Source organism: Nyctibius grandis, chromosome 5 (assembly GCF_013368605.1).
Source record: "Nyctibius grandis isolate bNycGra1 chromosome 5, bNycGra1.pri, whole genome shotgun sequence".
Taxonomy (NCBI): Eukaryota; Metazoa; Chordata; class Aves; order Nyctibiiformes; family Nyctibiidae; genus Nyctibius; species Nyctibius grandis.
Window position 1 is genome coordinate 77,265,082 of NC_090662.1, and position 13,612 is coordinate 77,278,693.

At 37.5% G+C, this 13,612-nt stretch overlaps 1 protein-coding gene across 2 annotated transcripts in view; it reads right to left on the bottom strand.

The window, feature by feature from the left end:
* ANO2 (anoctamin 2) overlaps nt 1–13,612 on the bottom strand; it is a 190,218-nt gene that overhangs the window by 103,286 nt on the left and 73,320 nt on the right. For both annotated transcript variants that reach the window (XM_068400623.1, XM_068400622.1), the window contains 2 exons: nt 12,993–13,153; nt 9,099–9,184 (listed from right to left, as the gene is read on the bottom strand). In XM_068400623.1, coding sequence (XP_068256724.1) covers nt 9,099–9,184; nt 12,993–13,153 — 247 coding nt within the window. The remainder of the gene's footprint in view (nt 1–9,098; nt 9,185–12,992; nt 13,154–13,612) is intronic.

The window sequence follows — 13,612 nt, forward strand, 5'->3', positions numbered from 1 at the left end:
CTATTGCTCCAACTTTGATAAAGTACTACATTGACTCTAGAAAATTTAAAATGTCTGTGCATATCACTGTTACATTTGTTGGTTTTAGTTGTCCTATGGTAGTACTGAGTAGTCGCAGTCATCGTCTAGGACCCTATCACTTTAACCACTATACAAGCATAGAAACCCTTCTGCAAAGAAATGTTCTTAAAGAATGGATTGTTTCCCCCTTGGGCACTGTTCTCTTTTTTTTTGTCTGATAGTGTGTAACAGTGGGAACAATTGGCTGTGGAGGCGCTCTTTAGGAGAGTGTGTTTATGGAAATTTTTCTCTGTCAATATTTAAGATTGAGTGTACTTTGGATGGATTATAGATTTGTAGCTCTTGCAAAATGAAATACAATAAACACTGAAAAATCCTTTAAATTTGATCTAAAATAGCTGTTTCACAAATCACAACATTATGGTCTCAAGATAAAATATCCTAAAAATTAGGAAGGTTAGAAACCAACAGTTTCCTCCAACTAGGAAAAGGCAGTTTTCTTCTAAGCAAGATCAAAATCATGAAACACTGGGCCTTGAACTTGTCATTGGTCCAAGGTTACGTATGACACATTATGCACCACAGCGATCCCAAGATACTTAGGGAGAAGGTTTAAAGAGAAGGTAACTGATGCAGTAGATTCACCCTATTACAGCTGGTCAGAGGTCATAGATTTTAGATCTGTGATTGAGTGGGCAAGTAGCTGTCGAAGTTGAATGCTAAATCAAACTTACAACATAGTACTTATATCAATTCCATTGATAGAACTACTGCAAATGTCATTACTTTCCCTGTCTTGCCCTTACCAGAGACAGATAAGTGAGTATAAGGTAAGGACATTTCTAGCATGCCAGATCTCAAAGTCTTTATCAGTATCTCCCATTTTAATAAGAATGCCTCATAAATAGCCCAGCATGTAACTCTCTTCCAGGTAATATCAGATCGGATTTTTGTTTATGAAACAGTATTTTCTCAGCACTGTTTGTGATATTTCTGGAATTTTCATTTCCCTGGAGTTTTCTTCCTTTCAGCTTCTATGCAACTGGAACCCATGGTTTATAGGCAACCTGGCTTACTAGGTAAAAGCAATGTGACTCTATACAGCATTTTAAGGCACACTTCCTAAAATATCTTAAAGCATATATATCAGATGCAAGCTAATAAAAACTTCATAATATCCAGAATTATCTGTTTGCAGAAGGTGTATATTCTGACCAACCACTGTTTTTCCAAACCTTTGTGAAATTTCCAAGTTGAATCATGATCCAGATTAGAGTATTGGCTCTTCTCTAGTGTGGAGAAATACAGATATTTGAGTTAATCTGAACTAAAAATCTATTGTTGACCATAAATATTTGTTCAGTCTTTATTAATTTGTTTCAGCTGTACCAGTGCCTCTTTTAATTGTTTCCCATAAACATCCCAGTGACTGGATTTACAGCCAGGAATGTTCATGAAAATAACTTTTTTGAAGCAAACAAAAATGTTGAACTTGTAGTCAAAAGCTTTTGTACTTGAGGCTTGAGTTTAACGGTTTTAGTTTCACAGCAGCATAAGCCAATCTAAGCCTGGGCTCCCATACTCTCAGGCTCAATTTCTGCTTGTACTAGCCACACATTTCCATATCTGTCCTTACAGTGACACCAGTGCACATGCAGCTGTATGGTATGACCAAGATCAAATCTTCTACCCCTCACACTCCCAGCTACCCTTCAGCTGTGTCAGCTGCCTGAACTGTTCACCACTCAGTTGTATGATTTCCAGCATGCATGTAAGAGGAAGAACAAGATTGCATGGCTGGGATAGTAGCACCATGGTAGTGTGGAGTTAGATCACCTTAAGCTGCTATATAGCTGCAATCTATAGGTTTAGTGATTTAATGCCTCACCATTGCTAAAAGGGTCTCCCTAACCCACACATTCTTCTCTTCCCCTGCCCAATGCCCTGGTTACACTATGTGACAAACTTATCTAATTAATTGGTCCCCTCCACCACAAACACTGTCCACTTTATTTCTGTAATTACTTCTCCACAGTTTCAGTCAGTTGGTTCAGGTGGTGGATGAAACACTAGAATTAGTAGCAAGAAAGTAAGGATGGGATCTGTACCTAGTGTAGCAGTGAACTATTGAGATATTTTACGCAGCTTTACCCTGTGAGTCTATATATTCCAAAGACTTCAGACAATAACGTGGCCAATACATTAAAAAAAAAAAAAGCAAAACCTAGACTCTTAATTGCATAAATTGAGGTAAATAAATCCATAGATAATCATCTCATCAAAAAACATGACTTTTAGTAAAGAGAGAATCAAATCCCCCATTAAAATGAGAGGAAGGATTTTGATTTTCATCTAGAAACTGTGCCACATAGTTCAGGTGCCTGAACTTACATTTTGGATGCATTTGTTCTCTTAGGTCTAAGGAGGCTGGTCACCAACCTTCTGTGGAACAACCAATGGAATCTGGATGTCTGACTCAGGCTCCTTTGAAAATCTCAGCTCAAGATACTTACTTTAAATCATTCTTTTGAAAATGCTGTGATAGGCCATTTGAAACATGTATCAATAAAACATTGTCTCACACCATATAATGACAGAATTGATATAGTTGTAATGTGGAAGAGTTTTTATAGGCATGAGTTTGCAACAACGTTGCACTACGCATAAGTGTCCATATGCATGTGAAAATGAAGGAAATTAAAATAAAAAAGCCTAAAGCAAAACTAAAGAATAGGTAACAATTCTGACTGCTGAAATATGATGAGTTCTGAAACACTGCATTCATTTTAAACAACTGGCAATTTTGGCTGTCATTAAACAGTATCACAAAGTATTATTATTAAATTTTAAAAGCCTTTCCTAAGTTCACAAGTACTTTTAGAAATAACTTCCACTACATTTAGTACTTCATTCAGATTGAGAGAAGAGCTACTTCTCCTTCCATCTTATTTTAGTCTTGATTAATCTTCCTATGTCGAAGACACTTCATGGAAAAAATCACAGAATAAATAAGTGACCTAGCAATAAAAGACTTTACAGAAGAATAAATGACATTCAGGCCCCTTTATTCTAGTTCATTTAAAGAAGAGTTTCTTAAAACACTTCCATATTATTTACATATGCAGTTGGGGTTAAAAAAGTGGCAGCCTCCATTCACACACACAAGTAAATGTAAAAAGCATTTTAAATTTTAAAGAAAAAGTTCATTTCCTTAAAAAGAAATTTCTTTCCCCACACAAGAGAATACACAGTGATGTGATGCTGAGGTTCATGGAGCAACCGCTTGAACTAGGACCAGATTCTGATCTCCTTGTTAAGACCAATAGCAGGTTAATCTTGCAGGCTGTCAGTGTGTCTAATTTACCTAATACTGAATCAGCCCAAGACAACTTCAGTGTGCAGGAGAACTGATTTTGTTAAGTGCAACAGAGGACGACATACGGGAGCAAGAATAGAGCTGAGAAATAACAATGGTGTCTTAAAGACTTCTGTATGAGAGAGCTGGTAGAGGGAGCACTGTGACTTCAGGGGACCTGAAAAGGGCAGACAGGTCTTGCGAGACTCTGGGAGAGGAAAAGGTCCCTCTCCACCTCCTCATACCAATCTCCCTCAGAACACACACACCATCGCAGTAAAAGATCCTCTGCCCTCACTCCATATCTTGCCTGTTCTTCAAGAAGCACATTGCTGGCAAACCCTGCTTACCTACCTGGATGTCCTGGGTCACTGGGAAGGAGAAGAGGAAGAAGGAAAGGTCTAGAAATGGTCCCTGTTCCTAGAGGGGCAGTGTTGGATAAAGATACGGGATGTGGTAGGTCAAGACAGAGAACTATCGGAAAGTAGGACTTTCCTGCCTGTTGCTACTTTCATCTACCAGTAGCTCCTATTTTCCATCATCCATGCCATAACCATGCCCTGGGCAACAACAATCGCAGTAGAGAGCTGTACTGCACAGGCTGGAAGAGCCCATTCCAGCTCCTCCTCCATAGCTTCACACTCCAAGCTACTGCCCACCTCTGTGCTTATACCAGGAGACATGAAGATGTGAGCCCCCTTTCTGAACTCAGGGGACTGCAGGAGGAAAGAACTCATGCCACCCCAGCTGACCCAGCCTTTGAGTGGCCCATCACAACATCCTAAGGAGTCAAGAAGACCTATAAGGAATCAAACAGCTTTGAGGCTTGTAGACAATTCAGTCCTGGACATAGGAGGTTATTATAAGGGAAAAGGAATAACAGAAAAGAAATGAAAGCATGTTGATATGTCTGGTAGAAAAGAAATGAAAGGAAAATTAACTAGAGCCCCAGCATATTGTGGCACATCTCTGGATCAACAGTCCTGGAATGAAAAAAAATGTAATCATATATCTTTACCGACTTCTTGGCAAGCAAAGGAATTATCACCTGCTTTGGTTTTTACAGTTTACAAATTAAAACATGTTTAAAGTATGCCTTCATGTTTGATTTTTTAATGGAGCAACAGCTGGTACTAAATAGCTTTCCCTAAAGCCTGAGGGATAATATCCATTTTTCAACATTCCTTCCCCAACCATCCTAATAAAACTCTCATCCTCCTAAGCATAGCACTTAAATTGAATGTTGAAAGGACTTGTTCAGATATCCTAGGATCATTAAATAATTAATGATAACAGGAATTTAATGAAGGTGTCAGAAGATTCACTGGAAGGAGTGATGAAACCCAAGAAAAGGTAGTAAAAATACCATACAAAGAGATAAAAAATATTTGGAAACATGGGCCCAACATGAAAATCAGACTAGGCATGGGAAAAAATGTGAGATAATGCATGTAGGGAAAATAACCCAAAACGAAGATCTCATTGGCACAAGAAACCTGAGAAGCAGTGAGGATGAAATGTGAGATTTGAGACAACACAAAATTTGTAGCTACGCATTCCCCTTTCACCATCACTGACTTTTTTTTCCCAAGAGGACTAAGCTGTGAATAGACAGTTATTTTATTAGAGACTGCTTTTCACTGCTCCATTTTTTAAGTAATCAAAAATGTCTTATACTGTTTTAGAAGACACTATTAGAACCTCAGAAAAGGGGTTTGCTCCTATAATTTGCAAGGTAGAAGACAAGCTGAAAACATCAAATTAATCAGATCACAACAAACTATGAAAATGTAGTAGGGAAGATTAGGTTAAACCATGATAGAGTAAAGAAATAATGGGATATATCTGTAAACATATTTAATGTCACCAAGTCTGATTGCTATTTAATTCTGTCTTACCCAATCTACCTTCCTTATTACTTTAACTTAACTCATCAATAATCTGCAGGGTATCTTAAAGTGCTATGGGTTCAATACATTCTTTTTTAAAGTCATGAAATAGTAAAAGGAGGAACGAGACTTGGGGAATTAGAGTTTGCAAAAAAAGTGTGCTAACATTTTACAGAGCACAGGATTTTAACTTAGAATTGTAACTAGATGTGTTTCTAATGAAGACAAACACCTAAGTTCTTCCCTGTTTTACTGAAACAGTATAACCGCACAACTATTTGAACAACAAGACCTCCACTCAGTGGCATTTCAGTTAGTGTGGACTTTCTGTCCTTTTATTCTTCTGAGTTCTGCTCCAAATTCTAAGATTTCATCTTTTATAATTGCGTTTCTATTTCAGTTTAGACAAGACTGTTGGTAAAATGAGGTAAAATCTTTTCCACACAGAAAAACTAAAGCAGCAACATCCTGGGTCCTAGAAGTACAATTGCTGAAGATTCACGGGAGGCCAATAGTTTCTACTCCCCACATCATTAATTAGAGTCTCTCAGTATTTCTTCACCAGCTACCTCACAAGTAGAAGAGGGTATGGATTCTCCCACTTCTACCTCTGCTTTATTGATGGCTATATCCCTTGTTACATAAACCGCAAAACAAACAAATGCACAACCTGTTTGATTGATTTACACAAACACACATCTGTGGCATGACATGTTGAGTATTTATTCACGGCATTTCCAAGACTTTGTCTGTTTTCATGGTTCTGGTCTGTGTTTGTTTCTTTTCTTTTCCCCTCTGATTATTTATCAGTTGCTCAATTGCTTTCCACCACAATTATCTATTCTACAGTCTAGTACCCAATGCTACATATTATTTTTGTGGACTTCAGATATACAAACCTTTAAGATCCTTTAAGTCTGTACAGCTGCCAGCTGCAAATATGCATGCAAGCCTTAGGGAGTCTGCTTTCTCAGACTGCCATTGCCAAGATATTTACAAATAAATGGACTAAATTAATCTCTCGTGTGACTCTTTTGAAGCAAAATATTTGGCCCAGTGTACTTAAAGAAGGTAATTTTAGTGAAAATTTTATACTCAGGAATACACAAAAATTACACTGAACACATTTATTTCAATATAATTCTCACAGTTTACTTTTCAGCTCTTCAACTTTGATGGTTGTTTTCCTCCCTGTTTTGGTTCCGTAACTTCCTTTTCTAAAGAAATTGATAATAATAAATAACCACTCCATCTAGTCTTAAACCTGTTAAACCTTCTGTCCCTTTCCTTCTTGCTCTGTTAAATGAACCTGTGCATTCCACTGCTAGTTCCTTCCTAACCTAATCAGACACAGTTTTCCATTCTCCAACATCATTTTCAACACTTTGTAAAGACATCACACCGCTGAAACATGGTGCCAGTACCTGTCATACAGATAAATTCTTCCTTATCTTTATGAATCTAATGCATAAAAGGTGAACAAAACCTTTGTATTTATGCTGAAGTACTAAGTTTATCTAACTTTTGCATTTATGCTAAAGTATCAAGAGGTAACAGAAGATGATACGGTGTACGCTTTTTGCTTAAGATGTCAGGTCAAGAGACACGACCATTTAGAGCATTCATTATTCTTCAAGAAAGAGATGGATCAATTAGAAAATGTCCAGAAAGGAACAAGAATGAACAGACATCTAGAAAATTGCTTAAGAACAAAGACTGAAAGAGCAGAGGCTAGTTCATCTTAAAAAAAAAGGGTGACAGAGAGATATGATATTATGTTGAATTTTGCTGGAAAGAGGACAGAGGTAATCTCTTTATCTTTGAAAGAAAGAACAAGAAAAAAATGAACATTTAGTTAAGAGATTTAAGTTAGACACTAGGAAAATCTTATTAGCAGTATGGATAGATAAGTATAAGAATAGATTGCCTAGGGAGGAAGTGAAATCTCCACTGCTGGATTTATTTAAGACCAAATTAGACAAATGCCTTTTCATAATGATTTAAGTAAAGTTGATCCTACTTAAGGCACAAGGAATGGCCCTCAAGGTCCATTCCAGCCTTATTTTTATGATTCTACGTTCCTAATTCTTCCACTTGTGCTGAGATGTGGCTGGCACTCCTTCACTTGTCATAAACAAAGGATTTTCACTGATCCCACAGTTCCTGTCCACAAACTTTTACCACTTCAGAGCTCTTTATCACAGGACTTCACAAATCTATAGATTCTTTCACAGCATTTTGCAAATATTGAGCTAAACCTCAGGATTTTGTACTGCAAGCGATGAACTTGAAATTCAGTAAAATCTGGTGGGTTCATCAAGTATGCTACAGAGTCAGGAGTTTGTTCTCCAGCCTCTCAGTTTGTACTGTATTTAGCACAAAATTGCTGTTCTCCCAGGGAGAAGTATGACATTCCATATAATACAAGCAGTAATTTCTGATGTGCTGATGCACTTGGCTTGCATCACAATTTACAAACTGCAAGTACTGGGTTATACTGTGAGCATCACCCACATCATAACTTGATAGAGAGTAGTGAAAAAGCTGAGAAACCAGAGGCAAAATAGGGGAGGTTATATTCAAGTCATCAGTGAAGGAATACTTGGGAGGTCTCCCTTATGCTAAAGACATTGCTAAAGGCTGCGTTTTGGGATAGTGATGGAAGAAGAGGAATACTGCAGTCTGCTGTCTATTCTCAGGGTTATTTTTTCATTTTATCCAATGATTCTTATCTGAGGAATAGAGAGAAGTGGAATAAAATTATCACCATGCTATGTCATGAAGTTCATGATGTCAGCTTACTTTTCTTCTAGGTTATTTGCACTCTACAGCCTGTTTGAGCTGAGCTCAAGTAGCAGGACTGGAGGCTTGTAACATGGTCTGTTGTTTAAGCAACTGTGCTGGAACATGAAGAGATGGATTTGAATCCTCCCATCAGACCAAGGTAGGCCTACAATTCACCTTCCAGGATCCTGATCACATTTTATTAAGCCAATGAAGAGAGCAAGGCACGCTGAATTGTTCCATATAGGTACTGGGCTCACCATTAATGATAAAAGAGAATGTAATAAATGCAATTCTGAATTACTGAATATGACCCTGTCCTAGAGCCACATAAGCATCTATTGCTAGGGGATATGTAACGGAAGCTCCAAAGTCTACCTGTTCTTAGTATGATATTTAGGGCTAGTAACTGCTCTCTCTTTAGTCAGAATTAGAAATTAACCCTCTGGTGAGAGTCAGTAATTTAAACAGACCATAGTCCATGACATGTGAAACAATGCTTAAAAACAGAACTAAAACCAATTTTAGGCACATTGGAAATGCTAATAAACAAATATGTCACACTTTTCGGTCAACTCAGGTACAGCCAAAAGCCCTTGGGGCTGATTGCAAAGCACGTAAAAATTGTTCTTAAGAAACCACCCCCATTTGTTGCTTGCAACAGCTCTGTGGGTGAGTGCCTAGAGTTCAGGATGTTGTACTTAAGGCATCATAGATGCAGCACAGACCTGGATTTCTTCTGTGTCATTCTGTTATTGCACTCTGTACAATGGCATATGGGCATTCTCAGCAAAGAATGATCTGCTGTTATCTTATAATACTTTTCAACATTAATTATTAAAATTAGAGTGCTGACCAGTAAGATATAGGCGATGATTTCTTTAATGATACATTGGTACTCAAAACTGTATCAGTTACAGTCATTTAGAATTTCATAGCTATGAACTGCATTAGGCTGGAGAACACTCATGAGAAACCTAAGTATCAATGCATATCTTCAGATATAGAATAATTTATACAGTAAATTATTACAGAGAACGGAAACTTACTTCTTCTTCTTCTTCCAGTCCAGTTAGATCCCAGAAGTAACCCAATCTCATCTGCAAACGCTTCCATTGTTCAAGGAACATAGTAGCTTTAAAAAATAAAATAAATCCAATGCACTACGGTGAATGTTTGTGTTACTTATAAGCCCCAACTGATATTTGAATCCCATCATACTAGGCCCTTTATATAAGCACTAAGACACAGCCCCTGGCCCAATTTTAAAGAAAGAATACAAGCAAAGCATGGAAACAATAATTACTGTCCTTTTACGAATAAAATACAGAAAGATACAACATGGATTGCCCAAAGGCACTGATAAGTTCTTGTCAGAGACTGGAACTGAACCCATATCTGCTGACATCCACCCCAAAAACATAATCTCTCTCAATTTACCATGAGTCATTCTATAATTCATGAGTACAAAGCATATAATAAAACAAAATCTTGGTCTAAATATTAATCTGCAACACGCTAACTAGCCAAACAGATTTTGCTGGTTCAGTGTTTGTAATCAGTCAGAAACATGTGAAGAAGGTAGGTGTAGCCTGCTACCGAAATAAATCATTGATACCTCTATGTAAACTAAGACCTTCAGTACTATGTAGAAAATAATGTTTTTTGAAGTGTATTATAGTGGTACAGTTGAATGTTTTTGTCCTGTATAGACACAGTGATTTTGTCCTAAAGGACTGGCCAGTAGTTCAGTCTGCTGCTTTTCCTTTTTCATTAATATGAAGGAACAGATGTGGTACTGTTGTCTCATATTTACAGTCTCCTGACTTTCCTTTCCTAAGTGCTGTTTCCTCTACATAGCCCTTTGACTAGCTGCTCATGATTTATGAACTTATGGATTTATTAGAAATAGTACTTCTTACTTTTGATTTGTGGACACCTGTTTTCAGATGACTATATCAATACTAAACCAGTATATACCAACTAAAAAAATCCACTATACCGATAAAAGCTATACCTATAAACAACTGTGGGCACTGTTTTCCATTTCCTTATGCTTCATTTCACCTTTTCAGTTGGTGATTGTAACTGGTGATTGTAACAAAATGGGATTGTAAAAACATTGTTAAATCACGGCACTATTTGCATTACTTTGAATATCTTGTAGATAGATCCACAAGACACACAACAGTGGAGAAATAGATCCAGCTTCCTTTGACTGCATCTACACTTGGTGTGAGCTGTAAGATAACAGTGGGAAAAGTTAGACTACTGTTAAAATAACCTGACTCTTACAAGACAGAATCTATTCTAACAGTTAGCTGCAAATATTTTCTGCACAGGTATCCTCCCATAATGTAAGAAATAAATATCATTTAAACACCAGACTGGCAGTACACTGAAAGTAAATCCAGACATTCGGCAAATAAGTTGCTATCACTGCACCTCCCTTACCGAGGAGAGGACGTATAAAAGCTATATTTAGCATGTTTTGGAAACTCAAGGGTTTTTAGATAACCTAAATAAAAAAACATTTGGTTATTTTATAGGGTGCTATTACTCATTCCATTTTTTCCTGTTATTCAAAAACTCAGTTCCACATTTAGCTCCGTAAGAACTTACTTGGCTGGATGCAGTAGCTGTTCTGAAATCAGCAAGTTTGCACCGACTTACACTAGCAGAAAAACAGTCCCATTATATTCAACTGTACAGCTGACAGCTGAAACTCAGCATCCCAGAGCACCAGTGACAGTAAGCACAATTAGCCAGGCATTACTCTGTGTTTTGTGAATATGGTCATTTGCAAACAGTAATGCTGCAATCAGAAAGATACTTTATGAGGCATCAAGATCATCTAGTAAAAGCATGATTCCTTTCAAAATATTAACCATAGTAAGTCATCTGCCTTTTACAGAATGGGAGAAGACAAGCAGGATGAAAGACTTCTTGTGCCCAACACCATAATGAAATGACACCAGCTCATCTTACTATACTTTGCTCTTTCAAGTATACAACTGTGAGTCATAAAACACGCCAGTTTCCCCATCAGTATACCATATCCTATGAAAAAGCATTCAGGCAACATTTACTCAAGATACTGTGAGGCAAGCTGATTAAGTGTGTGAATGAGATCTGTGATTCAGCAGAATGAGCTCTAGATATAACCAGTACAGTCTCCTAGTAGTGAGGCAGCAAAATTTCATGCAATCTAAGACTTAATAGGCAAGCTGGGCAGAGTTAGTAAAGGATACTCTATTTCATTTTGCTGTTCTTTGTATATGACGGCTGTATTTTCTTTCACTGACAAGCTCAGTTATCATGGTCCCAAGAACAGATTTTTCCAATCTGTGGGAAATATTTTTTGGAGGAGGGCTACAGCTCAGAAAGAATTTTGTTATTCTTACACGTCTTTTCTTTTAAAAGCAATGCATACAGAAATTTTTGTTCCTTTCTGTTCCTTTACAGATTCTACTCACTTATCTCAGTGCAAGGATATATCAAAATTTTGTTTTGCACATTGCATTGCTTATACTAAAACATAATTATTTTGGATGAGGCTGCATGGAAATGATCATTTGCATGGATGCAAGTTTACAGTACAGATTCTCTGTCAGGAAAATACTATTTGCCTATGAAAAAGTAAATGAATTGTCATTCATACACATACTGTCCAAACAGCTACACTGAAACTCGGACAAGGCAGTGTATTGCATGCTTCATGGCAGCAGGTAAACTGTGACATTTATCTGCTAGTCTGCTCTGTAATTGTCAGCAATCTGAAGTAGAAAAATAAGTCATCGTGAGAGTCTATAAATTCATCATCTTTGGCCATTTCTCTCAGTCATAGTGCTTACATATTCTCTAACTTCTGCTGAAGCATTTGCAGGAACTGCTAAACAAAAACTTCTTACTTCCATGATCTGCTCTGTCTGCAAGTTCCTTAAAAATCCTATGCTACCCATACCCAACACCAAGCTACCAATCAGTCATTTCTAAAACAAGCTGTAAAATTTTAAGAGTGTTGCAAAGTATAACACATTGATTGCTGAGGGATGGCTGTAGTACAGTAGTGTATTTGCTCAATTTCATATTAAGAATGAAAATTTCATTCTGTGAACAATGAATAGGGAAATAAAAAATCACTTTACAGTAGCAATAACACCTTTAACTTTCACAATGAACAAGATCTAGAGTGAATGAGGGCATAACACCAGCAATAATACACGCAAGCACAGTACACACACTTTTCAGGGCAGAGGTGAAGCCAGAAACAATAAGAATAATACAACAATGCATTCATTAGTGTTTATGAAGTGTTTTGATATCCTCAGTGAGACAGGGTATATTTGCCATTAAAGAAAACCAAGCTTGTTTAAATGCAATACTTTAGAACATATTATAATTAAAATGGTAATAGTCCCATTGTTCTTGGAATCCCATAAAGTTTTGATAAAATTATGTGACTAAGTTGTCCCACATGGAAGTCCACTCTGTGCTTAAATTAAACCTTTTCAGCTGCCTGCACCATACCAATCCCCAAATACATTCCTGCCCCAAATGCAGGTGTTAAAGGGACTTGCCGTATCGATAGAAAATGAAGAAAAACATGGTAAAGATTAGAAGTGCCATTAAACAAGGCAGTAGAGAGAGAAAGGACACATTTTTCTTCCCTGAACTACCCAACTCCTCTCCGTTTTTTACAAAGCTTGCTGCTGACAGCAGAAAGCCTCGTAATATTGCTTTCTGCAGTCTCAGCATAGACAGCCCCTCACTGGCCCTCTGAGACTTGCCAGCTTCATAAAGCCATAGGTATCACATTCAATCTAATAGCACTTTATTGTCTGTAAGGCTACTATATGTTCTACTACTGTGCATCGCAGCTTTCATTTCAGTCAGGAGTCCAAAGATCAAACGATACTGTTAACATGCAAAGCAATACTCACCCCAGAGAGCCATAAAGATAGAGAAGAAGACTGTGGCAGGGTTGTCAAATAAGTGGCTAGCTCGAGCAGTAGCACATGCAGAGCTGAGGTTCCAGTAATCACAGAACTTGTCACACAGGGGGCACATGGTGAAGGCATTGCGTTGGTCACACATTTCTTTACTATGAATGACAAGTGCACAAGTTCTACTCAGAAAAGGGGGATGTACAGCAGTGACATCGAGCAGCACCTCATAGCTATTACAAGTTATTTGCAACACATAGCTATTACAAGCTATTTGCTTGCACTTGCAGAGAATGGAAGCTGTGTCTCTTCAAGGCACACTGCCATGCGCTGGAATATTAAAATACCTATAGGCACCTTACCAACAGAAAAACAACGCATCACAACAACCAGTCTAATCACTACACTGTACTAATGAATTAGTGAAGACTGCATCACTGAAGACTGAAGTTTGCCACACTAAAATAAAATAATTAAAACAGTCAAAGTGGAATTTGCCATCTCTATAGTCAGTTACATGATTTGATACAGATCAGATTTAAATTAATAAAAATTAATGAAAAAGAATTTTGAAGTGGCCATAAAGGAAATTCTGTAGGATATAATACGACCTGCCC